The sequence below is a fragment of the Protopterus annectens genome, chromosome 1.part2, assembly GCF_019279795.1.
Source record: "Protopterus annectens isolate FY-2018-M chromosome 1.part2, PAN1.0, whole genome shotgun sequence".
Classification (NCBI taxonomy): Eukaryota; Metazoa; Chordata; order Ceratodontiformes; family Protopteridae; genus Protopterus; species Protopterus annectens.
In genome coordinates, this window is record NC_056727.1 from 989,137,866 (window position 1) to 989,162,053 (window position 24,188).

Sequence of the window (24,188 nt, forward strand, 5' to 3'; positions counted from 1 at the left end):
AGTTCTACAAGTTTGTCACAATAGTTCTGTCATATAAATCAATACAAAACCAATACCATATGCAGATGCCAGTTTTTAAAACTGAGAAAGCTTTAGGAAACCATTTGCAATGTTTCAATGAATGAGACTCTTGTTCCATTTTTTCTTTTTTTTTTTTCTTTTTCAATTTTATTAATCTGGTCCCAAGTTCTGGCATACTGTTTTTAACTCCCCAAAACCCACAGAGTGGAGAAGGGGGATACTTCTAAGACAACTGCAGTTACTCTAGAACAGTTAATGTAGAGTCCTGCCCACTCTTTAATCTGTACTTTCAGTTTTTAATGGCAAAGATATTGTGGCGTTATAAAGACTTTCTACTAGCAAAATACTGACATCAACATGGTTCAATGTCTGATCACTGCCATACTTACGATTTGACAATGTGCTATATGTATAAATACATAAAAGAAAAAAAAAGAAATGCACCAGATTTTGAGATCAATCATTTATCCATTCATACGAGTCGTGAAAAGGTCAGTATAACCTTTTTAAGTCTAAGCAGCAGCTGTGCAATAATTTCTGGCACAGGAACAAAAGTAGTTAGGATATATATCAAATGTCTGCAAAAATGCTGAGGACAACTTTGGCATCCATGATTTAAGCAACTCAGCAAAGGTAAGAGTCCAGCGCAAAAACACTGGAGTGCTAGTAGAAAATCCCTATAACTACTGGGTATGTTCTCACAGGCTACATTTTAACCCTTGACAGTATATGCCCAAGTATTTCACAGGACTACAAAAGCTCAAGTCCAACAGTTTATGCAGCACATCATGATATCTTACAAAAGCTTGTCAAACAGATACTCCTACACAAAGGCAGTAGTTACCCAAAAGCTACTGTTTTTTTCGGAAACAGTATCTTCTCTACAAAATTTTCCATAGCATATAAAACATGAACAAGGCATTCTGGGAGGTGTACAAACTACAGCCTTTAATTATTAGTATTATTAAACTGTTTATAGCTGCAGCTACTACATTATCAGTCTGGAAATCCTGAGACAAGATCTTGGGCTAGTGGGGGTGACTCAGATATCCACATTAAACTCCATCTGTCACAATCTAGCTATCTGCAAGACATAATCTATCAATCTTAAGAAAAACTTTAAAACTTCTCCAATATCCAGTTTATGAAAGTGTATGACCTAACAGTCATGTTTGACAGGCATTACTGAAACCAGCAAATTATTGCAATAATGTCCTTTAACATCCTGTATGCCAGCAATGCATCTTACATTTCTGAAAAAAGAAAATGTTTTTTCTCCTTTAAAATCAGTGTAAACTTTTCCAAACTTTTTCCATATCCTTATTGAACTATTTACAGTTTTCTTTGAATGCATCAGTCTTCAGCATTCCCACAATGTTACTTTACACATTTTACTAAAATAATCAAGGAGACAGTTGAATACTTACTGTCTCCTGAGGAAGAAACATAAAGAAATATAACTGTGTGAGACTGCAGGGACCTGAAAATAACAATGGAGCATACATGAGGTACCCTTTCCAAATCAAAACACTTACTGATTTAGAGAAGTCTTGAATGCTCCAGTCTTGATCTTGAACTGAAATGCAAAAGAGAAAAAGCCTACATAAATTATAATGTTTCTACTACAAGTTGATCAGTGAGTGACCTTCTGTAGAGGGGATTTTGCATCTCTTAACAAGTCTATATTCCCGTCCTCTTTAAATTCCTTAGTGCAGTAATAATTGTCTGTTTCTTCTTATTTAAATAAATATAGCAGCTATTGTGGTGTACTGTGGCCCTTTCAATGCATGTAACTTGTTACCATATTAATACAGCCACTTGCAAAGGCAATGATCGGCACTTCTATGTGAGCACATGTGCAGTCCTAGACCACAGATCACCCCTTCTTCACATGACAACCTTATCTGAGCAAATAAAGTCAATAATTAAAAAGCAGTAAATCATTGAAAACCACACAGATCAACAACAATACAACTTTTTTTCTTTTACACATACTAGCAGCAAAACTAAACCCATGCATTAAATGGCTAATTAAATGCAATTGAACAATACTATACTTTAAAAGAAAGACAAGCATTTTAATTTGCTGTCTTATACTGGTGTGTTATCTTGTTCTAAAATTTCTAAAAAGGGCCTAGCAAACATATGTATACAGTATCTAACCTATTTGAGGTATTCATTCTATTGTTAAACTTTCGGAATTCTTAATAGTTTTAATTTTGCAAAGCAACAGAAATGAGTGGCTAAATACAGCAAGACGTATCAGTTTTAAATATGCACGGCACTCATAAAATATTAATCGTTAAAAGCATATTTTCAAACAATCTTACAATGTAACCGGATTTACTGCTTGGGATTCATACCGGTGGCCTATCAGTTATACACAAACAACAAACCAGCAGAGGGCAGGAGGGCAGGCAGTGTGAAACAGGATTGCACTGTAAAGGGTCTCCAGCATGGTATGCTGAACTAAGCCCTCCACAGTATGAAGCAAGACACTTTTCTTAGCATCACTATGTACCCTATTGGCACAGGGATTATATAAATCAGGTGGCAGGCTTTAAGGGTATGGAATGGGGCAGAGTAAGGGTTAAGAGCTGGTCAGTGGCATACAGAAAGGGAATCCTGGAAAACTGAAATGCACTCTGATCATTGTGAGAAAGCTGGATGACATAGGGACCGTTCAGACTTCTGACACTATGTCAGGTGTTAAAGCAGGTCATAAATAAAGAAGTGAAAGTAAAAGTACTGATCATGGATGGGGCAGCAGAGGGCACCAATCTTTGAAAGACAATATATGGAAAAGCAAGCCAAAGGTTACAAACGTCTGAAAGGGTGGGAGTGGTCAAAGCCAGTAGAGAATACTAAATGCATGTGTGTGAAGTAGGGAAAGAACTCCAACTGCTGACTACATGTAAGCAGATAGGCCACCATGGACACTAATTAACTACCAGGCTAGTGTGGGCAAATTAAGTACAGGACACTGACTTCTGGCAGGATATACAGATGTGATGGGGAGCTCCAATGACTGACAAGCTAAGGAGGGAAGTCTGTATCAAAGTTCAGGTACTAACATAACAAAAGCAAAGACTACCACTGAAAAAAGGACAGAAGCTGTGGAATTCTCCTTTATGTTTGAGTACGGTTGGCAGTTCTAAGTACTTAAAGAGGGGTAGAAGGTAACCACACCAGGCAGAAGACTTGCAGAAGGTCTGTGCAGCATATCTTTCTGGTGGACTTCACCTAACCCTCCATCAGAAGAAGTGGAGGCATTTTTCAGTCATATACTTCTATCTGCCTCGTGTACATATAAGTACTTTGCTTATATACTGTTAGAATAGAGGCAGCAAAGACATGCACATTATATGGGGTGGTTTTTAGTCAGGGAATATTGTTTATACAACCTTAGTACTGGTGCAGCAAAAGTACGCATGTGGTGAGGGTGGGCTTTAGATAGGTTATAACGTATATTTACTTCTGCTGAAAAAATTAAGTAAAGGGCTTTTATCAGGAGTAAATAATTCATGAATTCCACACTATTCTCAAAAACATTATCAAAACTTAAACAAGTACTAGCTCCTGGGTCTTTTCAAACTAATTCCAGATTATGTATTGTTGAGTTCTGCAGAAAACTGAACTTGCTTCTACATCTGCTTGCACCAAAGTGTGTTGAAGTTTAAAAGTACTAAGCAGAAATGAATAATTAAGACAGACTATACACTACAAATCTAGTCAGTGATACCTGACTTACAAGTATTAAATGGAAAAGTATGAAACACAATGAAAATAAGACATGACTCTAGGTTGAATTATCTGAGATTTGGCAATATTTTAATTTTTACCATTGCAAGTCATCTTTAAGGCAAAAGACAGTTTACCTCTGAGTGTAGGGTAAACACTGGGGAAAAGTTTTTGTTGGCCAAGGGATACAAATCTATAGTCTCAAAACTGTAATACATATTTTAGGAATTTGCATAATTACGCCAGTAACAACAGACAACATGGTATTGCTGCAGTATACATACTTGCTAACTTTAAATTTTGCTGCTGTGATACTTGGGGGGAAAAAAGACTTAACATATTGTAGTAACAAAAATGCATCTTAATTATATTTTTAATACAGTGGTTGCTTCACTTCATACATTTTCAGGACTGATACACAAGGACTAATCCTCATGCAACCTTTTATAAAATTACATATATAAACAATAAAAGAGCGTAAAGTTTAGTGTTGTTCAGTTACAGGTTTGTTAAAATGTATACCCTAGTAATGTAGGGTACAGGTTTATGTAACATATACAGCAGGACTTCCACAGTAACTACTTTCTCTCTGTTTTCATGGGTAACTCGTTTTTGGTTTTCATGTGAAGAAGGATAGTAGAGCTGGGACAGATGCAATGCCCATTGCAATTTCATTCTGCAGCATTTCAAAATAAACCAGTGCAATGAAAGAAAAAAAAAAACAGCAAGAGAAAAAGAATGCAGTTTTAAAAAGTTACAAAGTGCGAAGTTCTCCAGATTACTTTCAACTTATGTGATCAGTGAATGCTATGTGACAACACTACAGTATATAGTTAACTTTAGCTTTCAAAGTGGAATGCATGAAAAGAAGTTTGGCGATACTTCAAACAGCTTCACATTTCAGTGAGTTAAACATATCGTGTCCCAGCCCTACAATTCTGTCTGGATCAGTTTTACACTGCAACTTGTGCTAACAGCTTAATTTTTTAAAGGAAAGCCCACTTCTTTTGTAAACAAGTTTGGTTCTTTATCTTTTGTTATACTGACCTTAATGGCATTTTTTTTGCCTTCAGCAGCTGAACCCTGATCTGTAAAGGTGTTACAAACAGCTGTCCAAGAAATGACAACTGTCAGTATCATTTTATACAGATTCCAAGCTTTCTTAGTACATCAGGTACTATATTAATCGTCTCACCAGACAGCTGCAATATTATAGTTTTGGAATTAATGTATGATCAAAGGAATGATCATTAATGTAATCTGCTGATACAATGCATTTTAAGCAGTAGACATCTACTGTCCCAGTTTTTAATTTTCGATATTACAAAGGACACCAAACCTCAGGAAGGGGAAAAAGACTTTCCTTTTCAAATTAAGGCTCTTCATTCTGTTCTTTTAAACAGTGGAGATGTCTAGTCTTCCACAGCTAGTGGTACAAAATGCTGCTCTAATACAGCTAAAGCAGACACGGCTCTTTTCCTTTACAACGGCTTATTGCACTAAAACGATAGCAAAATGTTGTCAGTTTTTAAAAGTTATACAGCTATAATTTCACGAAATAAAAAAACTAATAAAATTGATGATGCCAATAATATGTTCTGTAATTATACTTAAATTAATAAGCATTATTATTACTCTAATAAATATAAAGAAAAAAGCTAAAACTCCAACACACAAACATAAACGAAATCACATTTAGGTGTGAGAGGCAGCAAGTAAACACCAAACTGGCAAACAAGTTTCTATTTTTTTTCTGAGTCCTCAACTTAATATATATAAATATATAAAGAGAGAGAGCAAGAGAGAGGGTAACAGACAGAGACTAAGCCATTTACTTTGGCGATGGAATAGTAAATTGGTGAATAAGAATGTCTCACTGTGTTACAGTTAGACCAGCATATGATTATCAAGGTTCTATGAACCATGTGGCAAACAGAAATTATATTTCAACCATGATTTTTGAGTTCTGTCACTGAGAGTTCTGACTTAACGTAATTAAGTCAGTTATGGAGCGTTAACTAAAAAAAAAAAAAAAAAAACTATTAACCAAAGAGCTGATTAGAATGACCAAGAACTGCGAATGATTTGAGAACAAGAGAGGCAGTGACAAAAGGATCGCTGGCCTCTGTAGTTGAGGACTCTCAGCTTGTGGATAAACGATATGAAGGCAGCAATTGGCTAGACATTGACTGTAGAACAGAGGTGTGCAAAGATGGGTTTTAGGTAGCAGTGCCAGTTAAAGCAAACAGCAATATTTGTGTAGGGTGCTCATACGTGCATTAAAAGGTACCTCAAAAATGTTTTGCACACTTCTGTAAACAATCAGGGTAACTGTTGCTTACAATTCTGAAATGTTGTTTACTGTTTACTTTTTTTTTTTTTTTTTGCAAAGACAGAGTTGTGCTGCCAAGCAACTTGAGGTAAAGGTACAAGGGCTTAACTACAAGAAATACCATCTACAAAATAAAATGAAAGAAGTGCTTCCTGCAAAAAGCACCCCAAAGCAGTTGGCTGGTTTCATATTGCATAATAGTGCTGTGTTCCTTAATGACGTAAACAATCCTTCTTATGCCAGTTTATGAAAAGGACTCTTGCCCCCACACAGTGATGGTTACAGCATGATCGAAGGCGCATCCTTCATAAACTGACCCCACTGGAAACATAGGCTTTATGTGGCTTTATTTCTTGGTTCTTCCTTCTTTCTTTCAGTGAGTATTTTTCTCTGACCTATTTGCTGCTTCTTCTTTCTCCCTCAAGCAAAGTACATAGTGCGCAAAGTGTCTTGGTGAATCTGTACTGCCTTGGCAAGAGCTTGAGGATCACGGCCATTACTCTGTCCAGACACATGACTTCCTTCAGCACTATGAAATAAAGAAAACAGAGTAAATACTATTGAAAGCAAGATCAGCTGCAAAGAAGGAAAAAAAATCATCAGAATTTAAGAAATCTTACTAGATAAAAAACAAAACTGATTATTCAACAACGTAATAATTTCATTTTCATGAGACAAAAATCCCAAAAACGAAATACTCGAACAGCAAATTTTTTCCAGGGCAAGAACTTGCCCAACGTGTCCTTTTCTACACTGTAGTGCAATCCTGGAGTTGGTATATAAAGTTCGGGGTGGGTGGGGGTTGTAGCCCCTCACCTAGGTGGGTTTTGTTGAAGTTTGGGCAAGTGTTTACTTACCCTGGGGAAAAATTTGATGCTTGGGTATTTCATTTTCCCAGTTTTCATCTTGCAAAAATGAAATTCAATAACATGGCCATTTGAGTATTAGAAGTAGATCCATATAAATGGACACACATTTATGTGAACAAGGAAAACTAATACTTGCGAACAACAATGCTGCTGGCTGAAAATCCTAAAAAATCATGAATGACGAGCCATGCACTACTGACAAGATCATCTGAGACTTCAGAGTAATCACACCCACATACCCACAACACATACACAGAAGGTCCTAGGAGCATCACTGCCAAGCAATGCAAAAAGCCAGTAACTGACATGGCAGCAGTGCTGTTCAGCTGCTGAACTTCTCATACCGCCCACCTCTAGCAGCCAAACTTCACCTGGAAAACCTGCTTATCCACTATGATCATCTGCTGACAATGCAACTTCTCTAGCAAAGCCCCACTCCACTCAGGCGAAAGGGAAAAAAACATTTTCAAAGCTTGCACCAGCATCCTGGAACTCTCTAACCCAAAATATCAAAAAAGTGAAAAAAATGTGTACCGATTCAATAATAATTTGACTGAGTATCTTACAAAATAATACAAATTTCACTGCTTCGGTGAGCTTATACTACATAGTTATATTTATTTCTTATATATATTGTACATCTCAGTCTTTCCTACTTCCTTTAAAATGAAAGACATATTTCTGACATCATAGTACTGCAACATTTCTCTATGCTTCAAAGTGTTATTTCACAAATTTTATGTAATGCAAACCTCTGAGTGTAAACTACGTAATTATAACTACTGTATATATTTGCAATAAATTTAGACATTATTCAATATTTTAACAAAGTTTTACAACCTCTGTGACCCTTGGTCATGGCAAAAATGGTCAATGTACCAGCTTACCTACCTAGCTGACAAAGTTAATGAATAAGTAATGAAATATACATACATATATATATATCCATCCATCCATCTACAGCCCCTTTTTCACATTTTTCATCTAGAGCCAAGGTTTACACCTACGTGTATGTGTGTGTGTGTGTGTGTGTGTGTGTGTGTGTGTGTGTGTGTTGTGTGTGTGATCTAGATGTACATAAGAGAATACTGACTAGATAAACACAATCTATCAAACCAGAGTATGAACAGCATTATGATTATGCAAACCAAGAGATGATTTCTAACACTTGCACTTCTAGTTGCCATCATCAGTCAGAATTCAGTCTACACTATGCAACCAAATGCACATACTCTGGACTAAGCTGGCATCCATCCACTGACTGTGCTAATGCCTGTTAGCTGGTGTATAACCCACTACATAAAGCCGTTACTTCATATCATCTTCAATTTTTATAGCTATAAAAAAGCATATGCAATCTAAGATATTCTCAGTAACTGACACAAAGTTTTTGCAGTAGTTCAGTCAATGAGCTTTTACACTCACTCTTACTCAAGTCAATCAGAAACAAGTGATTTTCAACATTACATAGTTCTCCTTAGCAAGAGTCAATGTGCTCCAAGTGCCATGAAAATAATCAGCTGGTGTGCACCTTCTGTGAAATAATGCTTCATAACCATATTATATTTCACCATGAGATGTACTGAATTTATATGCAGTGCATTACTAGGAACAGATATGTGTGACAAACGTTTTGTAAATGTGCATTTTTCATGGAAGTACACTGAATCTGTATGTGAACTACAAGAAATTTTCACTGTGTCACACATGCTCAGAACCACTCCCAAGTTACCAGGAATGTTGTTGACACAACAGCAGCATTGCACAGGAAGGGAAGTGTTAATTGTCAGCTTCTTCTTCTTTCGGCTTTTCCCGGTTAGGGGTCGCCACAGAGGATCACCGTCCGCTCATGATTGGCTGTGGAGTTTTACAGTGTCGAGTTGCCAGCCCGGTGCCCAACCTTCCACAGAAGGCACACACATGCACACACTCACACCTAGGGCCAATTTAGTGTGTTCAATCCACCTAACAGCATGTCTTTGGGATAGATCACAAGAGAGACAGTTCAGTCAGACTGTGGACAGTATGTTGAAGCAGCACCCTGTTTGTCAGTCTATTTCTTCGTAGCAGAAGGTAGCTTACACCTGAAAAAAAAGAACTGGAATCAAACAGAAAAATACAATGTCAGTCTGTGAACCAAGTCCAATAACAAAAAATCGACCTGGAAGCTGACACCACAGTTAGTCGATAGTCCACAAATTGCTCTTTATTGTAAAAACAGATGCCCAAAACGTAACACAAGCGCTTTCGCTAGGATGTTCCTAGCTTTCTCAAGTACAAAACCACATTGTTAAAACTTCAGCTTAAATAGTTACTTATCATCAATTAAAACAGTTTTATACCAATTGAAAAATTGATTAATTGTTAAATTAATAAATCAATCCATACCATTCCCACTGTTTAAAGAGCTATCTACTAAGAGGTTATGCTCATAAACAAATATATGCCATGTTATATTATATTATATTGAAACACCTTTCTAAACAATAATATGCTTCATTTGAAACCATAAAAAAGTGTGCTAAAAACATACATGTTGTATTAAAAAACTAACTAACATTAAAAAGGGGAAACCCCTTATTTTTTCTTTAAGTAAATGCAGGACCATTATTATTTTTTTCTTCTGTAAGATTATACAAACTAAAATAAAAATACATACTTGTGAATAATAAGCACTAAATGGATCTGCCAGTACAATATGAGGCTGTCAGTAATAACAAAGGCTTACCAAAACAAGGGAATGGGTGCAAACAAGTAGTTACAGTATGAAACACACATGTAGGGAAAGAAAAATAGAAAGAGAAGAGAAGAGAAAACAAACAAAAAAGAAAAAAGAAAAGGAAAAATCAAAGAGAAGCTCATAAATAGATGGCCTTTTCTTTTAAACTTTGCATACCCATTAACATACACTGCCAACAAATATAGCACTGAATAAACTACTTAAATGAATAATATTATAGTCTAGCCCTTCTTAACTTTAAGATGGGCTTTATACTAATAGTATCATTCAGCCCAGGCCAGCTGGCTGCGTTCAGTTTGAGCTGCCACACTAACTCCCTATATTCCAGGGTGGCTTCCCAATCGCCACCTCTGGAATCCTTATTGATTTGCTCAAGAATCATAAATTTAAAATTATGATTGGAACATACCAGGGAGTGCTTAAAAAGAGCATTGGTTTCCTTATTTTTGGCCAACTCATAAAAATGCTCATACATTCTTTTCTTAATCTCCCTTTCCGTCTTCCCTACATAGAAACTTTTACAAAACATGCACACAGCCAAGTAAACCACCCCTCTAGAATTGCATGTAAAATGCATAGGGGAATCCACCCTAATCTTTCTAGAAGGCAGATATATTCCTTTACTGTTCAAAATTGCATGGCACTGTTGGCATGCTCCACATTTGAAAGTACCAGGCTTTTTAGTTGTTAAAGCTTTTGTGTTATATGCCCTTGAATTTCTTTCAAACATGTCCTTCAAGTTCACACCCTTTTTTCTGATAAACTTCGGTCTACTTGGTAAAATGTTCTTAAATTCCTCTTGTGCCATTAACAATGGCCAAAACTTTGCAATTGTTCTCTCTATATCTTCTGCCTGACTACAATAAGTGTATATGAACTTAGGACCTGCGAATTCATTATTATTTACCTTATTCTTATTTCCTTCCCCAGGCAACTGGTTATTCACCACATGTGTACCTAAAAGTGGAGAATACAATGTGTCCCTTTTACTATTCACTTCCTTATGTAATGCTTTAAAGAGATCTAAGGGATAACCCCTTTCCAAAAACATTTTTTGCAACACCACCACTTCATTATTAAAATCCTGCTCTGAGCTGCACATTCTTGAGGCCCTAATCAACTGGCCTTTAAGAATCCCTTTCTTTTGTGCAAAAGGGTGGGCGCTTTGATAGTGCAAAAAAGAGTTTGAAAATGATGGCTTACGATAAATTTTGGATTGGAATGTTTTATTGCTGTAATCCTTGTATAAGCACACGTCCAAATAATGTAATTCGGCCAATGATACTTCATGGGTGAATTTCAAAAAATTAGTTGAGTTGTTAATATGAGTTAAAAATTCTAACAACAAATTGTGTGTTCCTTTCCATAGGATGCATATGTCATCCAAAAACCTCCTATAGAATAGTAAATGCTGGTTCCAAGGGGGTATAAACACAAAATCGTGTTCCCATCTATGAAGAATAATGTTCGCGTAGGTGGTAGCACACGGTGCCCCCATTGCTACCCCTTTTAGCTGTTTAAACATCTCCCCCTTGAAAAATACAATATTGTTGTCCAACACTATACCCATGAACTCAACAATCAAATTGATTAAATTAGAGGAAAGATTAGTTTCCTTCATAAAGAATTCACCAAACCATTGTAACCCAATATCATGGGGTATACTAGGAAAAAGATCCTTTATATCAATGGTTACCAACAAAAGTTCTGCATCAAAATTGCTACACGGAACCATACGTAAAAAGTCCCAAGAGTCTCTACACACATAACTTAGCAAATGTACGAATTTTTTTGCTACATGATCAATGAATTTCGAAAATGGCTCCGTTATACCACCACTACCTGCCACAATTGGTCTAAATGGCAAGGGGTCTAGCCCCTTATGGGTTTTAGGAATCCCAAAAATTATGGGAGACCTAGGTTTTGGGACTAACAAAAAATTATACAATTTCTCATTAATGGCCCCTTGCCATAGGTGATCATTCAGAGAATACTTAATCTTAGACCAAAAGATGTGCACTTCATTTCTCGAAACTGCCATGTATTGACTACTGTCTTGCAACATTTGATAAATGTACTCCTCATAATTGTTCTCATACATGAGTACAATACCCCCCCCCCCTTTATCGGGTTTCATCACCCCTATGCTCTCATTTTTTAATAGCTGAATAAAGTCAAACTCCACCTGCTTAAAATTGAACTTATCAGAGTGGTACTGCTTAAGACTCCTAAGCTCATCTTCCACTAGTTGTTCAAACAATTTAATGGACGCATGCATGGGGGGGTTAAATAAACTTTTCCTATTTAATTCAGAGGTTGTGCTTGTCTGCTCTTTAAATAATAACTGCAAATTGAGACTTCTAGTGAATAGCTTAACATCTATTAAGGTGAGGGGTATATTACAATTTTTTAATGGAACAAAATGTAAACCTTTTGTGAAAACATCAAAGGCATTGCTATCAATTACAGTGTCCGTATAATTATAAATAGTAAAACTGAACTTAGTGTATGTTGTGCATACTCCTTGTTTAGACATTGTAATTGCTTCATCCACCTGCTCCAGGCCCTCTGGAAGTACATTGTTGTCCGTCCCTATAATATTCCCCATTATTACATTTAAAATATCAGGGGATGTGTTAAAACCTATGTGTTCCACTGACGTGGTCCTTGCTGTTTCTGCTTCCACCCCATTACCCTGCCCGGAGGCTGATGAAAATCCTGCACTGATCCTTTACGTTCTTTACCAGCTAGCCTTTCACTTCTCCTTAAAGGTCCCCCCCCCCCAGCTACTTGAGGCTGAATTTTCTACAATATTGGGATTCTGGACTTCAGCTCTGTGCTGTCTAAATAGGGGATATGCCACCCCCTCCCTATATTCATTCAAGTCTCTTTCAAGCTTGCGAATTTTCCTGTTAATAACCTTGTTGCAAAATGCATCAACCTCATCAAATGCTTTACTGTAATCAAATTTAATTGCCATAAAATTAGAGTCAGTAACAATACAGTTGTTTAAAGCATTCAAGTCATTAGTGAGTGTTTTCTGCTTAAATTCGTATTCTTCAATCATGACATTAAGCATTTCAATGCCTGCTCTATTGAAAATGTCACAAAGTTTAAAGTAATACGGTGTTCCAACTTGAACATTATTAGGGAACTTGAATATTCTCAAGCCCTTAGGAACTCTCTTTTGATTCACACACTCTTTCAAGTAGTCCACTTCAATTTGAGTATTTTTCAAAGCATATAATTTCTTTTTTAATTCCTCAAGTTCGAGCTCAATGTTAGCAGTTTTACTAACATTAACAGTACCTTTAGTGAACGCGTGCTGTTGCTCCATCCAGTTCTCAAAATTGAACTCCTTACGCTGCTGCCCTTTTTCCGCTCTGGAACCGTTGCATCTTTCCGTGTTGTTAGCTCTTTCGTCTCGATCAAGGCCTTGATTCCCGAATTGCCCTCCATTCGGGTTGTCAATAGCTCCGTTTGCGGATCCAAAAACATTGCCGCCTCCACAAGCTGCACCAGCCTTGCCATCAGCTTGTGCTGCACGCTGCCGACCTGGTAGTAGACCTCCCACATCCGGTTCAGCTCCCTTCAGGAGCTTAGTTATGTCAGATAAAGCTGCCAGCACAGCATTAAATTCCGCCCGAGTTACCGGTGCGTCTAAGTCATTACTTGCCAAAATACGTGGTGTTTCCACTGGATCAAAAGTGTCCGCTTCCGCAGCCATGTAGAACTCTGACAAAAACCGCAAAAACCAAGAACCAAGTCCAATAACAAAAAATCGACCTGGAAGCTGACACCACAGTTAGTCAATAGTCCACAAATTGCTCTTTATTGTAAAAACAGATGCCCAAAACGTAACACAAGCGCTTTCGCTAGGATGTTCCTAGCTTTCTCAAGTACAAAACCACATTGTTAAAACTTCAGCTTAAATAGTTACTTATCATCAATTAAAACAGTTTTATACCAATTGAAAAATTGATTAATTGTTAAATTAATAAATCAATCCATACCATTCCCACTGTTTAAAGAGCTATCTACTAAGAGGTTATGCTCATAAACAAATATATGCCATGTTATATTATATTATATTGAAACACCTTTCTAAACAATAATATGCTTCATTTGAAACCATAAAAAAGTGTGCTAAAAACATACATGTTGTATTAAAAAACTAACTAACATTAAAAAGGGGAAACCCCTTATTTTACACTCAAATTGAAGTGGACTACTTGAAAGAGTGTGTGAATCAAAAGAGAGTTCCTAAGGGCTTGAGAATATTCAAGTTCCCTAATAATGTTCAAGTTGGAACACCGTATTACTTTAAACTTTGTGACATTTTCAATAGAGCAGGCATTGAAATGCTTAATGTCATGATTGAAGAATACGAATTTAAGCAGAAAACACTCACTAATGACTTGAATGCTTTAAACAACTGTATTGTTACTGACTCTAATTTTATGGCAATTAAATTTGATTACAGTAAAGCATTTGATGAGGTTGATGCATTTTGCAACAAGGTTATTAACAGGAAAATTCGCAAGCTTGAAAGAGACTTGAATGAATATAGGGAGGGGGTGGCATATCCCCTATTTAGACAGCACAGAGCTGAAGTCCAGAATCCCAATATTGTAGAAAATTCAGCCTCAAGTAGCTGGGGGGGGGGAACCTTTAAGGAGAAGTGAAAGGCTAGCTGGTAAAGAACGTAAAGGATCAGTGCAGGATTTTCATCAGCCTCTGGGCAGGGTAATGGGGTGGAAGCAGAAACAGCAAGGACCACGTCAGTGGAACACATAGGTTTTAACACATCCCCTGATATTTTAAATGTAATAATGGGGAATATTATAGGGACGGACAACAATGTACTTCCAGAGGGCCTGGAGCAGGTGGATGAAGCAATTACAATGTCTAAACAAGGAGTATGCACAACATACACTAAGTTCAGTTTTACTATTTATAATTATACGGACACTGTAATTGATAGCAATGCCTTTGATGTTTTCACAAAAGGTTTACATTTTGTTCCATTAAAAAATTGTAATATACCCCTCACCTTAAAAGATGTTAAGCTATTCACTAGAAGTCTCAATTTGCAGTTATTATTTAAAGAGCAGACAAGCACAACCTCTGAATTAAATAGGAAAAGTTTATTTAACCCCCCCATGCATGCGTCCATTAAATTGTTTGAACAACTAGTGGAAGATGAGTTTAGGAGTCTTAAGCAGTACCACTCTGATAAGTTCAATTTTAAGCAGGTGGAGTTTGACTTTATTCAGCTATTAAAAAATGAGAGCATAAGGGTGATGAAACCCGATAAGGGGGGGGGGGGGTATTGTACTCATGTATGAGAACAATTATGAGGAGTACATTTATCAAATGTTGCAGGACAGTAGTCAATACATGGCAGTTTCGAGAAATGAAGTGCACATCTTTTGGTCTAAGATTAAGTATTCTCTGAATGATCACCTATGGCAAGGGGCCATTAATGAGAAATTGTATAATTTTTTGTTAGTCCCAAAACCTAGGTCTCCCATAATTTTTGGGATTCCTAAAACCCATAAGGGGCTAGACCCCTTGCCATTTAGACCAATTGTGGCAGGTAGTGGTGGTATAACGGAGCCATTTTCGAAATTCATTGATCATGTAGCAAAACAATTCGTACATTTGCTAAGTTATGTGTGTAGAGACTCTTGGGACTTTTTACGTATGGTTCCGTGTAGCAATTTTGATGCAGAACTTTTGTTGGTAACCATTGATATAAAGGATCTTTTTCTAGTATACCCCATGATATTGGGTTACAATGGTTTGGTGAATTCTTTATGAAGGAAACTAATCTTTCCTCTAATTTAATCAATTTGATTGTTGAGTTCATGGGTATAGTGTTGGACAACAATATTGTATTTTTCAAGGGGGAGATGTTTAAACAGCTAAAAGGGGTAGCAATGGGGGCACCGTGTGCTACCACCTACGCGAACATTATTCTTCATAGATGGGAACACGATTTTGTGTTTATACCCCCTTGGAACCAGCATTTACTATTCTATAGGAGGTTTTTGGATGACATATGCATCCTATGGAAAGGAACACACAATTTGTTGTTAGAATTTTTAACTCATATTAACAACTCAACTAATTTTTTGAAATTCACCCATGAAGTATCATTGGCCGAATTACATTATTTGGACGTGTGCTTATACAAGGATTACAGCAATAAAACATTCCAATCCAAAATTTATCGTAAGCCATCATTTTCAAACTCTTTTTTGCACTATCAAAGCGCCCACCCTTTTGCACAAAAGAAAGGGATTCTTAAAGGCCAGTTGATTAGGGCCTCAAGAATGTGCAGCTCAGAGCAGGATTTTAATAATGAAGTGGTGGTGTTGCAAAAAATGTTTTTGGAAAGGGGTTATCCCTTAGATCTCTTTAAAGCATTACATAAGTAAGTGAATAGTAAAAGGGACACATTGTATTCTCCACTTTTAGGTACACATGTGGTGAATAACCAATTGCCTGGGGAAGGAAATAAGAATAAGGTAAATAATAATGAATTTGCAGGTCCTAAGTTCATATACACTTATTGTAGTCAGGCAGAAGATATAGAGAGAACAATTGCAAAGTTTTGGCCATTGTTAATGGCACAAGAGGAATTTAAGAACATTTTACCAAGTAGACTGAAGTTTATCAGAAAAAAGGGTGTGAACTTGAAGGACATGTTTGAAAGAAATTCAAGGGCATATAACACAAAAGCTTTAACAACTAAAAAGCCTGGTACTTTCAAATGTGGAGCATGCCAACAGTGCCATGCAATTTTGAATAGTAAAGGAATATATCTGCCTTCTAGAAAGATTAGGGTGGATTCCCCTATGCATTTTACATGCAATTCTAGAGGGGTGGTTTACTTGGCTGTGTGCATGTTTTGTAAAAGTTTCTATGTAGGGAAGACGGAAAGGGAGATTAAGAAAAGAATGTATGAGCATTTTTATGAGTTGGCCAAAAATAAGGAAACCAATGCTCTTTTTAAGCACTCCCTGGTATGTTCCAATCATAATTTTAAATTTATGATTCTTGAGCAAATCAATAAGGATTCCAGAGGTGGCGATTGGGAAGCCACCCTGGAATATAGGGAGTTAGTGTGGCAGCTCAAACTGAATGCAGCCAGCTGGCCTGGGCTGAATGATACTATTAGTATAAAGCCCATATTGAAGTTAAGAAGGGCTAGACTATAATATTCATTAAGGTAGTCTATTCAGTGCTATACTTGTTGGCAGTGTATGTTTATGGGTAGGCAAGTTTAGAAGAAAAGGCCATCTATTTATGAGCTTATCTTTGGTTTTCCCTTTCTTTTTTGTTTGCTTTTTCTTCCCTTCTTTTTTCTTTTTCTTTCCCTTCATGTGTGGTTCACACTGCAGCTGTTTGTACCCATTCCCTTGTTTGGTAAGCCTTTGTTATTACTGACAGCCTCATATTGTATTGGCAGATTCATTTAGTGCTTATTATTCACAAGTATGTATTTTTATTTTAGTTTGTATAATCTTACAGAAGAAAAAAATAATAATGGTCCTGCATTTACTTAAAGAAAAAATAAGGGGTTTCCCCTTTTTAATGTTAGTTAGTTTTTTAATACAACATGTATGTTTTTAGCACACTTTTTTATGGTTTCAAATGAAGCATATTATTGTTTAGAAAGGTGTTTCAATATAATATAATATAACATGGCATATATTTGTTTATGAGCATAACCTCTTAGTAGATAGCTCTTTAAACAGTGGGAATGGTATGGATTGATTTATTAATTTAACAATTAATCAATTTTTCAATTGGTATAAAACTGTTTTAATTGATAAGTAACTATTTAAGCTGAAGTTTTAACAATGTGGTTTTGTACTTGAGAAAGCTAGGAACATCCTAGCGAAAGCGCTTGTGTTACGTTTTGGGCATCTGTTTTTACAATAAAGAGCAATTTGTGGACTATCGACTAACTGTGGTGTCAGCTTCCAGGTCGATTTTTTGTTATTGGACTTGGTTCTTGGTTTTTGCGGTTTCAGTCTGTGAACCACCAATCATTGGACTGGATACTGAGAAATAAAAAGAAGTTATGTACTTACCATAACGTTCCATCTGAGTAGTTAGACTTCATTCTTCTGCACATATGGGTATTCGGATCTGATTCGGATCCGAGCCGGCAAAACTTTTCAAGCATCAGCTCCAAGCTCCAAGCTCCTCCCCTACCTATATTACATCACTTCCTCCTATCTAGCCCCAGATCGAGTTTGCTATCACTAAATGGCAACATAACCACAATCCTAAACAGGATAAACCTGAAGAGTGAGGGGGATGGAGGGAGGGAAGGTGCAGAAGAATGAAGTCTAACTACTCAGACGGAACGTTATGGTAAGTACATAACTTTTTTATCTGAAGTAGTTAACTTCATTCTTTCTGCGCATATGGGACAGAGTCCCCAGCTACTAGTATTCCTGGGAGGCCCGTACGGAAGGATATTTCTGAGCACCGCAGAGCCAAAGGATGCTCTCCCTCTAGAAATAAGATCTAATTTATAATGAGAGATGAATGTGTGCGAATTGGCCCAAGTCGCTGCTGCACAGATATCGTCTAATGGAACTCTTGACCAGAAGGCTGCAGAAGTGGCCATTGCCCTAGTGGAATGAGCCTTCAATACACCAGGAGGAGATAAACCTTTGTCGTTATAAACTTGTGCAATACAAAGAGTGATCCACCTTGCTAAGGACACTTTCGAAACTGCTTTGCCCAAAAATGGTTTTGAAAAAGAGACAAACAATTGCTCCGACTTCCAGAAGGGTTTAGTCCTATGGAGGTAAAAACGAAGCTGTCTATGGACATCCAATAAATGAAGCTTATGTTCACCTCTATTTTGGAAATTTGGGAAGAAGACTGGCAAATTTATAGATTGATTAATATTGGCTGCTGAGGACACCTTGGGAAGAAAAGAAGGGTTCATACACAGTGAAACCCTATCCTTGTGGAAAACCAAATAGGGGGGCAAGGAGGATAAGGCCTGCAACTCTGAAACTCTTTTAGCTGAAGTGATGGCAACCAAGAATGCTGATTTCCATGACAAAAACTTCATCAGAACTGAACCTGCTGGCTCGAAAGGGGGAGAGGTCAAAGCTTGAAGGACTACAGTCAGATCCCAGGGGGGCACTGTTTCTTTAACTGGTGGTCGCAATAAAAAAGTGCCCTTCAGGAAAGTTTTCCACAATTTGGCAGAAGCCAGAGCAACCTTATTTTCACCTACATGAAAATTAGAGATGGCAGCCAGTTGAACCTTGATGGTGGAAGCACTTGCACCTGATAGAAAAAGATAGGCCAAAAAATGCAGTATGACCAGAACGGGGGCTGTAAACGGGTTCTGATTGCACTGAGAGGCCCAAATGCAAAAACGTCTCCACTTGCTATTGTAGAGTTTCCTAGTGGAGGGTTTAAGAGAAGCTACCAGAATGTTCTTAACAGGGGACGAAAGTCCAGGAGGCCTGATGATCATGGGAATTGGAGTAGCCACTCCGTCAGCTTGAGACTGTCCAGGCTGGGCAGGGGTATGCCCAACGGGTGAGAAATTAGATCCGGACATGGATCTAGAGTCCATGGAGGAGCCAACAGGTGAGACCATAGGAAGGGAAACCACACTTGGTGAGGCCAGAAGGGAGCTATGAGAATGACTTTGCACTGCAGCCGGCAAGCTCTCCGAAGGAACTTCGGAATAAGAGGTAACGGGAGATAAGCATACAGTAGCCCGGGAGGCCAAGCATGGACTAGAGCATCCCTTGGGACATCCCCCGGAGGGGGGCTCAGAGCGAAGAAGTTGCTGCACTTCGTGTTGGAAGGAGATGCGAAGAGATCGCAGCAAGGTTGACCCCAAACAAGGATGTTTTTCTCCGCCACTGATTGTTTCAGAGACCACTCGTAAGGCAGAAGGATTGCCCTGCTGAGACTGTCCGCTAGAATGTTGGAGCGTCCCAGGATATGCGTTGCTATGAGAAACTGGCTGGTGGATATGGCCCACTCCCAAACCCTCATGGCCTTGCGACAAAGGGGGTAGGATCGGGTCCCTCCCTGTTTGTTTATATACCAGACTACAGACATGTTGTCTGACTGAATGGCTACCATCCCCGGAGGTAGGACAGGGTGGAAGGCTCTCAACGCTAAAAGCACTGCCCTCATCTCCAGGACATTGATGTGTAGCTTAGTCTCTGGAAGGGACCACGTGCCTTGGACCATTCTTCCCAGGAAATGCCCCCCTACCCGAGCTGGGAGGCGTCCGTGGTCACCATGGCTTGAGCCGGAGGGGCTAGAAAGCTGCACCCCGCAAAAATGTCCGCTGATTGAAGCCACCACTGGAGTGATGTTCTGCATGTCCAGTTGATTCGGATGTGGAAACTCATCGGGAGGTCTAGCCAGGACCATTGAACTGCTAGATTCCACTGAAGGACTCTCATGTGAAGATGTGCAAGAGGGAGGATAAAGACTGAGGCTGCCATCAAACCCATGGCCCTGAGAACATCGGCTGCTGTGACTACAGAGTGATCCAAGACTGCTGATACATGGAGTCTGAGATTTTCTATCCTTTCCGGGGTGAGAAAAATCTTTGACTGAATCGAATCCAACCGTGCCCCGATGAAGTCTATGATCTGAACCAGAGTCAGGTGGGACTTGTTGAGGTTGATCGTGATGCCTAACTTGTGAGCCAGACCGAGGAAGTAGTGTAGGGCCTGACACAAGAGACACTTGGTGGATGCAGCGAAGAGCCAGTCGTCTAGGTAGGGTAATACCTGAATTCCCTAAAGTCTCAGGTGAGCCGCTATGACCGCCATAACCTTGGTGAACACCCTGGGGGCTGTGGTGAGACTGAAGGGTAGGGCTCTGAATTGAAAGTGACTGGCCCCTAGCCGGAAGCGTAGAAACCTCCTGGAGCTCCTGTGGACCTTGATGTGATAGTAAGTGTCCTGGAGGTCTAACAAGCACATCCAGTCGCATTCTCTCAGAAATGGTAGAATGGACTGTAGTGTGACCATCCGGAATTTTTGCTTCTCTACCGACAGGTTGAGGATAGACAGGTCCAGAATGGGCCTGAGGTCCCCCATCTTCTTTGGCACTAAAAAGAACCTGGAGTAGATGCCTGATCCGGATTGATCTGGGGGGACCGGCTCGATGGCTCATTTTTGTAGCAGCTTTAAAACCTCTAATGCTGCAGCCTCCCTGTGAGTGGGTGGAACAGATGCAAGGTGTGCTGGAGTTATGGGACATGAAATGAAAGGAATAGAATATCCTCTGGGTATGATGTTTAACACCCAGCGGTCTGCAGTAATGGACTCCCATGCTGCTGGATGTAAGGAAAATCTTCCCCCGACTGCCTCCAGAGTAGAGCAGCCGGGCAAACCCTCAGGGTTGCTGTGCGGGTCTGTCGGAAAAAGGTTCCCTAGACCCGAAGTTTCTGGGACCCCCTCTGCCTCTGGGACGGCGTCGGTCTTGTCCCCCTCTGCCTCTGGGGGACGAATATTCCTGAGTGTCACGAAAAGACTGTGATTTCCGGAACCACATCTTCTTTTACCCCTTTTGGTTCCTGGAATAGGACTTCTGGGGGTTAGAGAAGTGGATTCCGATGGCTGACAAAGTCTTTCCGTCCTTCTCACTCTGGGTTAGTGTGTCACGTACAGTCTTCCCAAAGATGGATGATCCATCGAAAGGGGCATTGATGAAAGACGCTTTAAAGGGGTCCGCAAATTGACACAACCTGATCCAGGCGTGTCCCCTCAAGGCAACGCCTGTACCAGCAGCTCTAGCGGCTCCCTCCGTAGCATGAGAGAGGAGACGCATAGAGGTATTAGTCACTGATTTCAGTGTAGTCATCTTCGCAGTAAGGACTGCTTGTCCTGCTGCGACAGAGACTCTGGGGGCGAATCAGTTAGTTCCAATATAAGGTCTCGCTGCAGTCAGATGACATGTGCCAAGTAATTCAGCGCACGGATAGAAAATGTCGCTGACGAGTACATGCGCTTCCCGAAATGATCCACTGACCTGGACTCCTTGTCTGGTGGATGAACCGAGGAACTCTCCTGTGCCAGTTCCAATCTAATTCTGGATAAACCTCCTCCATCAGCCTGTCCATATCAAGGTCGAAGACACTCCGAGTAGACCTGGAGGAAGCAATCGACTCAGGTCTGGGCCGGATCTGAGGGGAGTGCCTTGGCTCCGATGGCTCCATCAGCTCCAGCGAGTAAGGGGAGAGCGGAGCTGAGGAGAACGAGACCTGGGTGCCTTTGAAGAGGGGCTGGAGAAAGACTCCCTGTCTGGTGATCTTTTTCTGGGCCTGTCCCTCACAGAGTGGCAAATGAGATCTGGGGCTATATAGGAGGAAGTGATGTAATATAGGTAGGGGCGGAACTTGGAGCTGATGCTTGAAAAGTTTTGCCGGCTCGGATCTAAATCGGATCCGAATACCCATATGTGCAGAAAGAATGAAGTTAACTACTTCAGATCTTCAGTTACATTTGCCTGTTTCCGCCAAATGACTTTTTGTTTCTGATATCTCTGTATGTTGAAATCTGTATAGCAGCAACTTGTTAACATTAAACTTTCATCACATAGCTACTTTGGAATGAGAGCACCTGTATGTTGAAAACTGATCATGTAACTACATCAGTGACAATTAAAAAAAAAAAAGCTGTTGACAACTTTGAAAAAATGAATTTACTGTTTCTGATGAAGATTTTTGCCTTGGCTAAAATGTTCACTGCTCTAAATTCTGTACTAAAACTTTGACCTAACAAATATACACACCATTCACATTTCCTCACCTGCCTGCCTTTTACTCTTGTCAATGTCTCTCTGCTTTCTAGTTGTACCTCTTTTTGCTTCTCCTACCCATTAATGTAAAATTATAATTTGACATTTTTAAACCTCCCTGTGTATGCCAATTTGTCATGTATTAAAACGCAATAACTCCATGTTTTACTTATTGCAGATTTTTTCTAGTACAGCTGCCCTTCAGTTACTGTGTGTCCATAAGCTTTTTTTTTTCCAAACACCTTTACTGAATTATCACTTGTGACACAACCAAGTTTTCGCCCATATAAAAGTAATCAAACTATATTAACATAACAAAAACATTATACTTCACATATATTGCTATATATCATATAACCTACATAACATTACATAAATTACTCAATTCCTGCCTTTTTTTAAACAAGAAACATCTTTATTAAACCATAACTTACTACACAGGCTATCACACATTGTGTCCATAAGCTTTACATTTTTTTCTATTGTACAAAACTGCCTGTTTTGTAAATGGAGCTTTTCTCCCTATGCCTAAGTTGAAAAGGGGCTACCACCATACCTCTCAACCATGCCGAATTCCTTGGCATTTACCGGTTTTGAAGTCCAAATAATGGGATGCCACAAATTTCTGATTGGCCCCCTTTATTTCCGGTTCTTTCCCGGCTGTTTTTTAATTTTTTTTTTATTTTACCCTGTGCAATTTTCCGCTGACGTCATCACGTGCAGAGGTGTGCGCGATGATGTTAGCGTCATGGGCAGCCTGTCAGAATTCGGTTGAGGCTCGAGGGGTGTAACTGACTGACTCATTGGCTGCTGCCTGCTGTACTTTGTTTATGTTTGGGCAGCAACGTGTTTAACAGAGTAGTGTGTGTCTCAGAGACTCGGACTTGTGCAGCACTGCAGCAGCTAAGTTAAAGACAATTGCAGAGCTCTTATTTCAAATTACTGACTACAGAGCAGTCAGAGACAGCAGAGTCAGCTTAGTTAGTTTAGACAGGGTCAGGTTAGGACTCAGGGACTGGAGTACACACTACTGGCAGGCTGCAAGCTACAGCTCGGAGTCGGAACATGAGAGAGCAGCAGCAACAGACCTAACAGTGTTTTTTTATTTTTAATTAAGGTAAGAGTTTATAATCAGGAAGGAAGAGTTTGTGCATTAGTATGTTTGCTCCTGAACCTAGCTGACTAGTAGATGGGATATTCTCAAAACAAGTTCCCACTTCCCGCAGTCGATGCATTGATAACACATTAGCATCATTATTTACATGCTCTGGAGTACGTAATGTTGAAGCAAATGATTAAATGAATAAACATTTTACACTGTTCTACTTGTAGGGAGATATTATGAAAACTGCAGAGGTTGGGATGACAAGAGGGCCTGTGTTAAGTTCTGGAAAAAATACTAGACAAATGCAAATGCTTTCTTATTCTTAAATGGTGTCTGCTAGAAGGGAAAATTTAAAGCTTCGGTTGTTTATGATTGCAGCAAACCGTGGTTGACAACTGGTCCTAACTGTTCACCGGAATTCAGTGAGCCTTCCTGTTTTGAATGGTTAATGAGATTGCGCATTAAGTGACATCATTTGGCAAACTGAAGGGTTCTGCTGAGAGTGGAAAAAAGAAGTTATGCACTCACCATAATGTTCCAATGTGTGTTTGTCCATCTTCA

At 39.1% G+C, this 24,188-nt stretch overlaps 1 protein-coding gene across 1 annotated transcript in view; it reads right to left on the minus strand.

Annotated features, from left to right (window-relative positions):
* LOC122792213 (protein argonaute-3) overlaps window positions 1-24,188 on the minus strand; it is a 1,955,650-nt gene that overhangs the window by 1,187 nt on the left and 1,930,275 nt on the right. Inside the window, exon 19 of the mRNA XM_044059953.1 lies at window positions 1-6,623. This exon is cut by the window's left edge and continues 1,187 nt beyond it. Coding sequence (XP_043915888.1) covers window positions 6,515-6,623 — 109 coding nt within the window. The 3' untranslated portion in view covers window positions 1-6,514. The remainder of the gene's footprint in view (window positions 6,624-24,188) is intronic.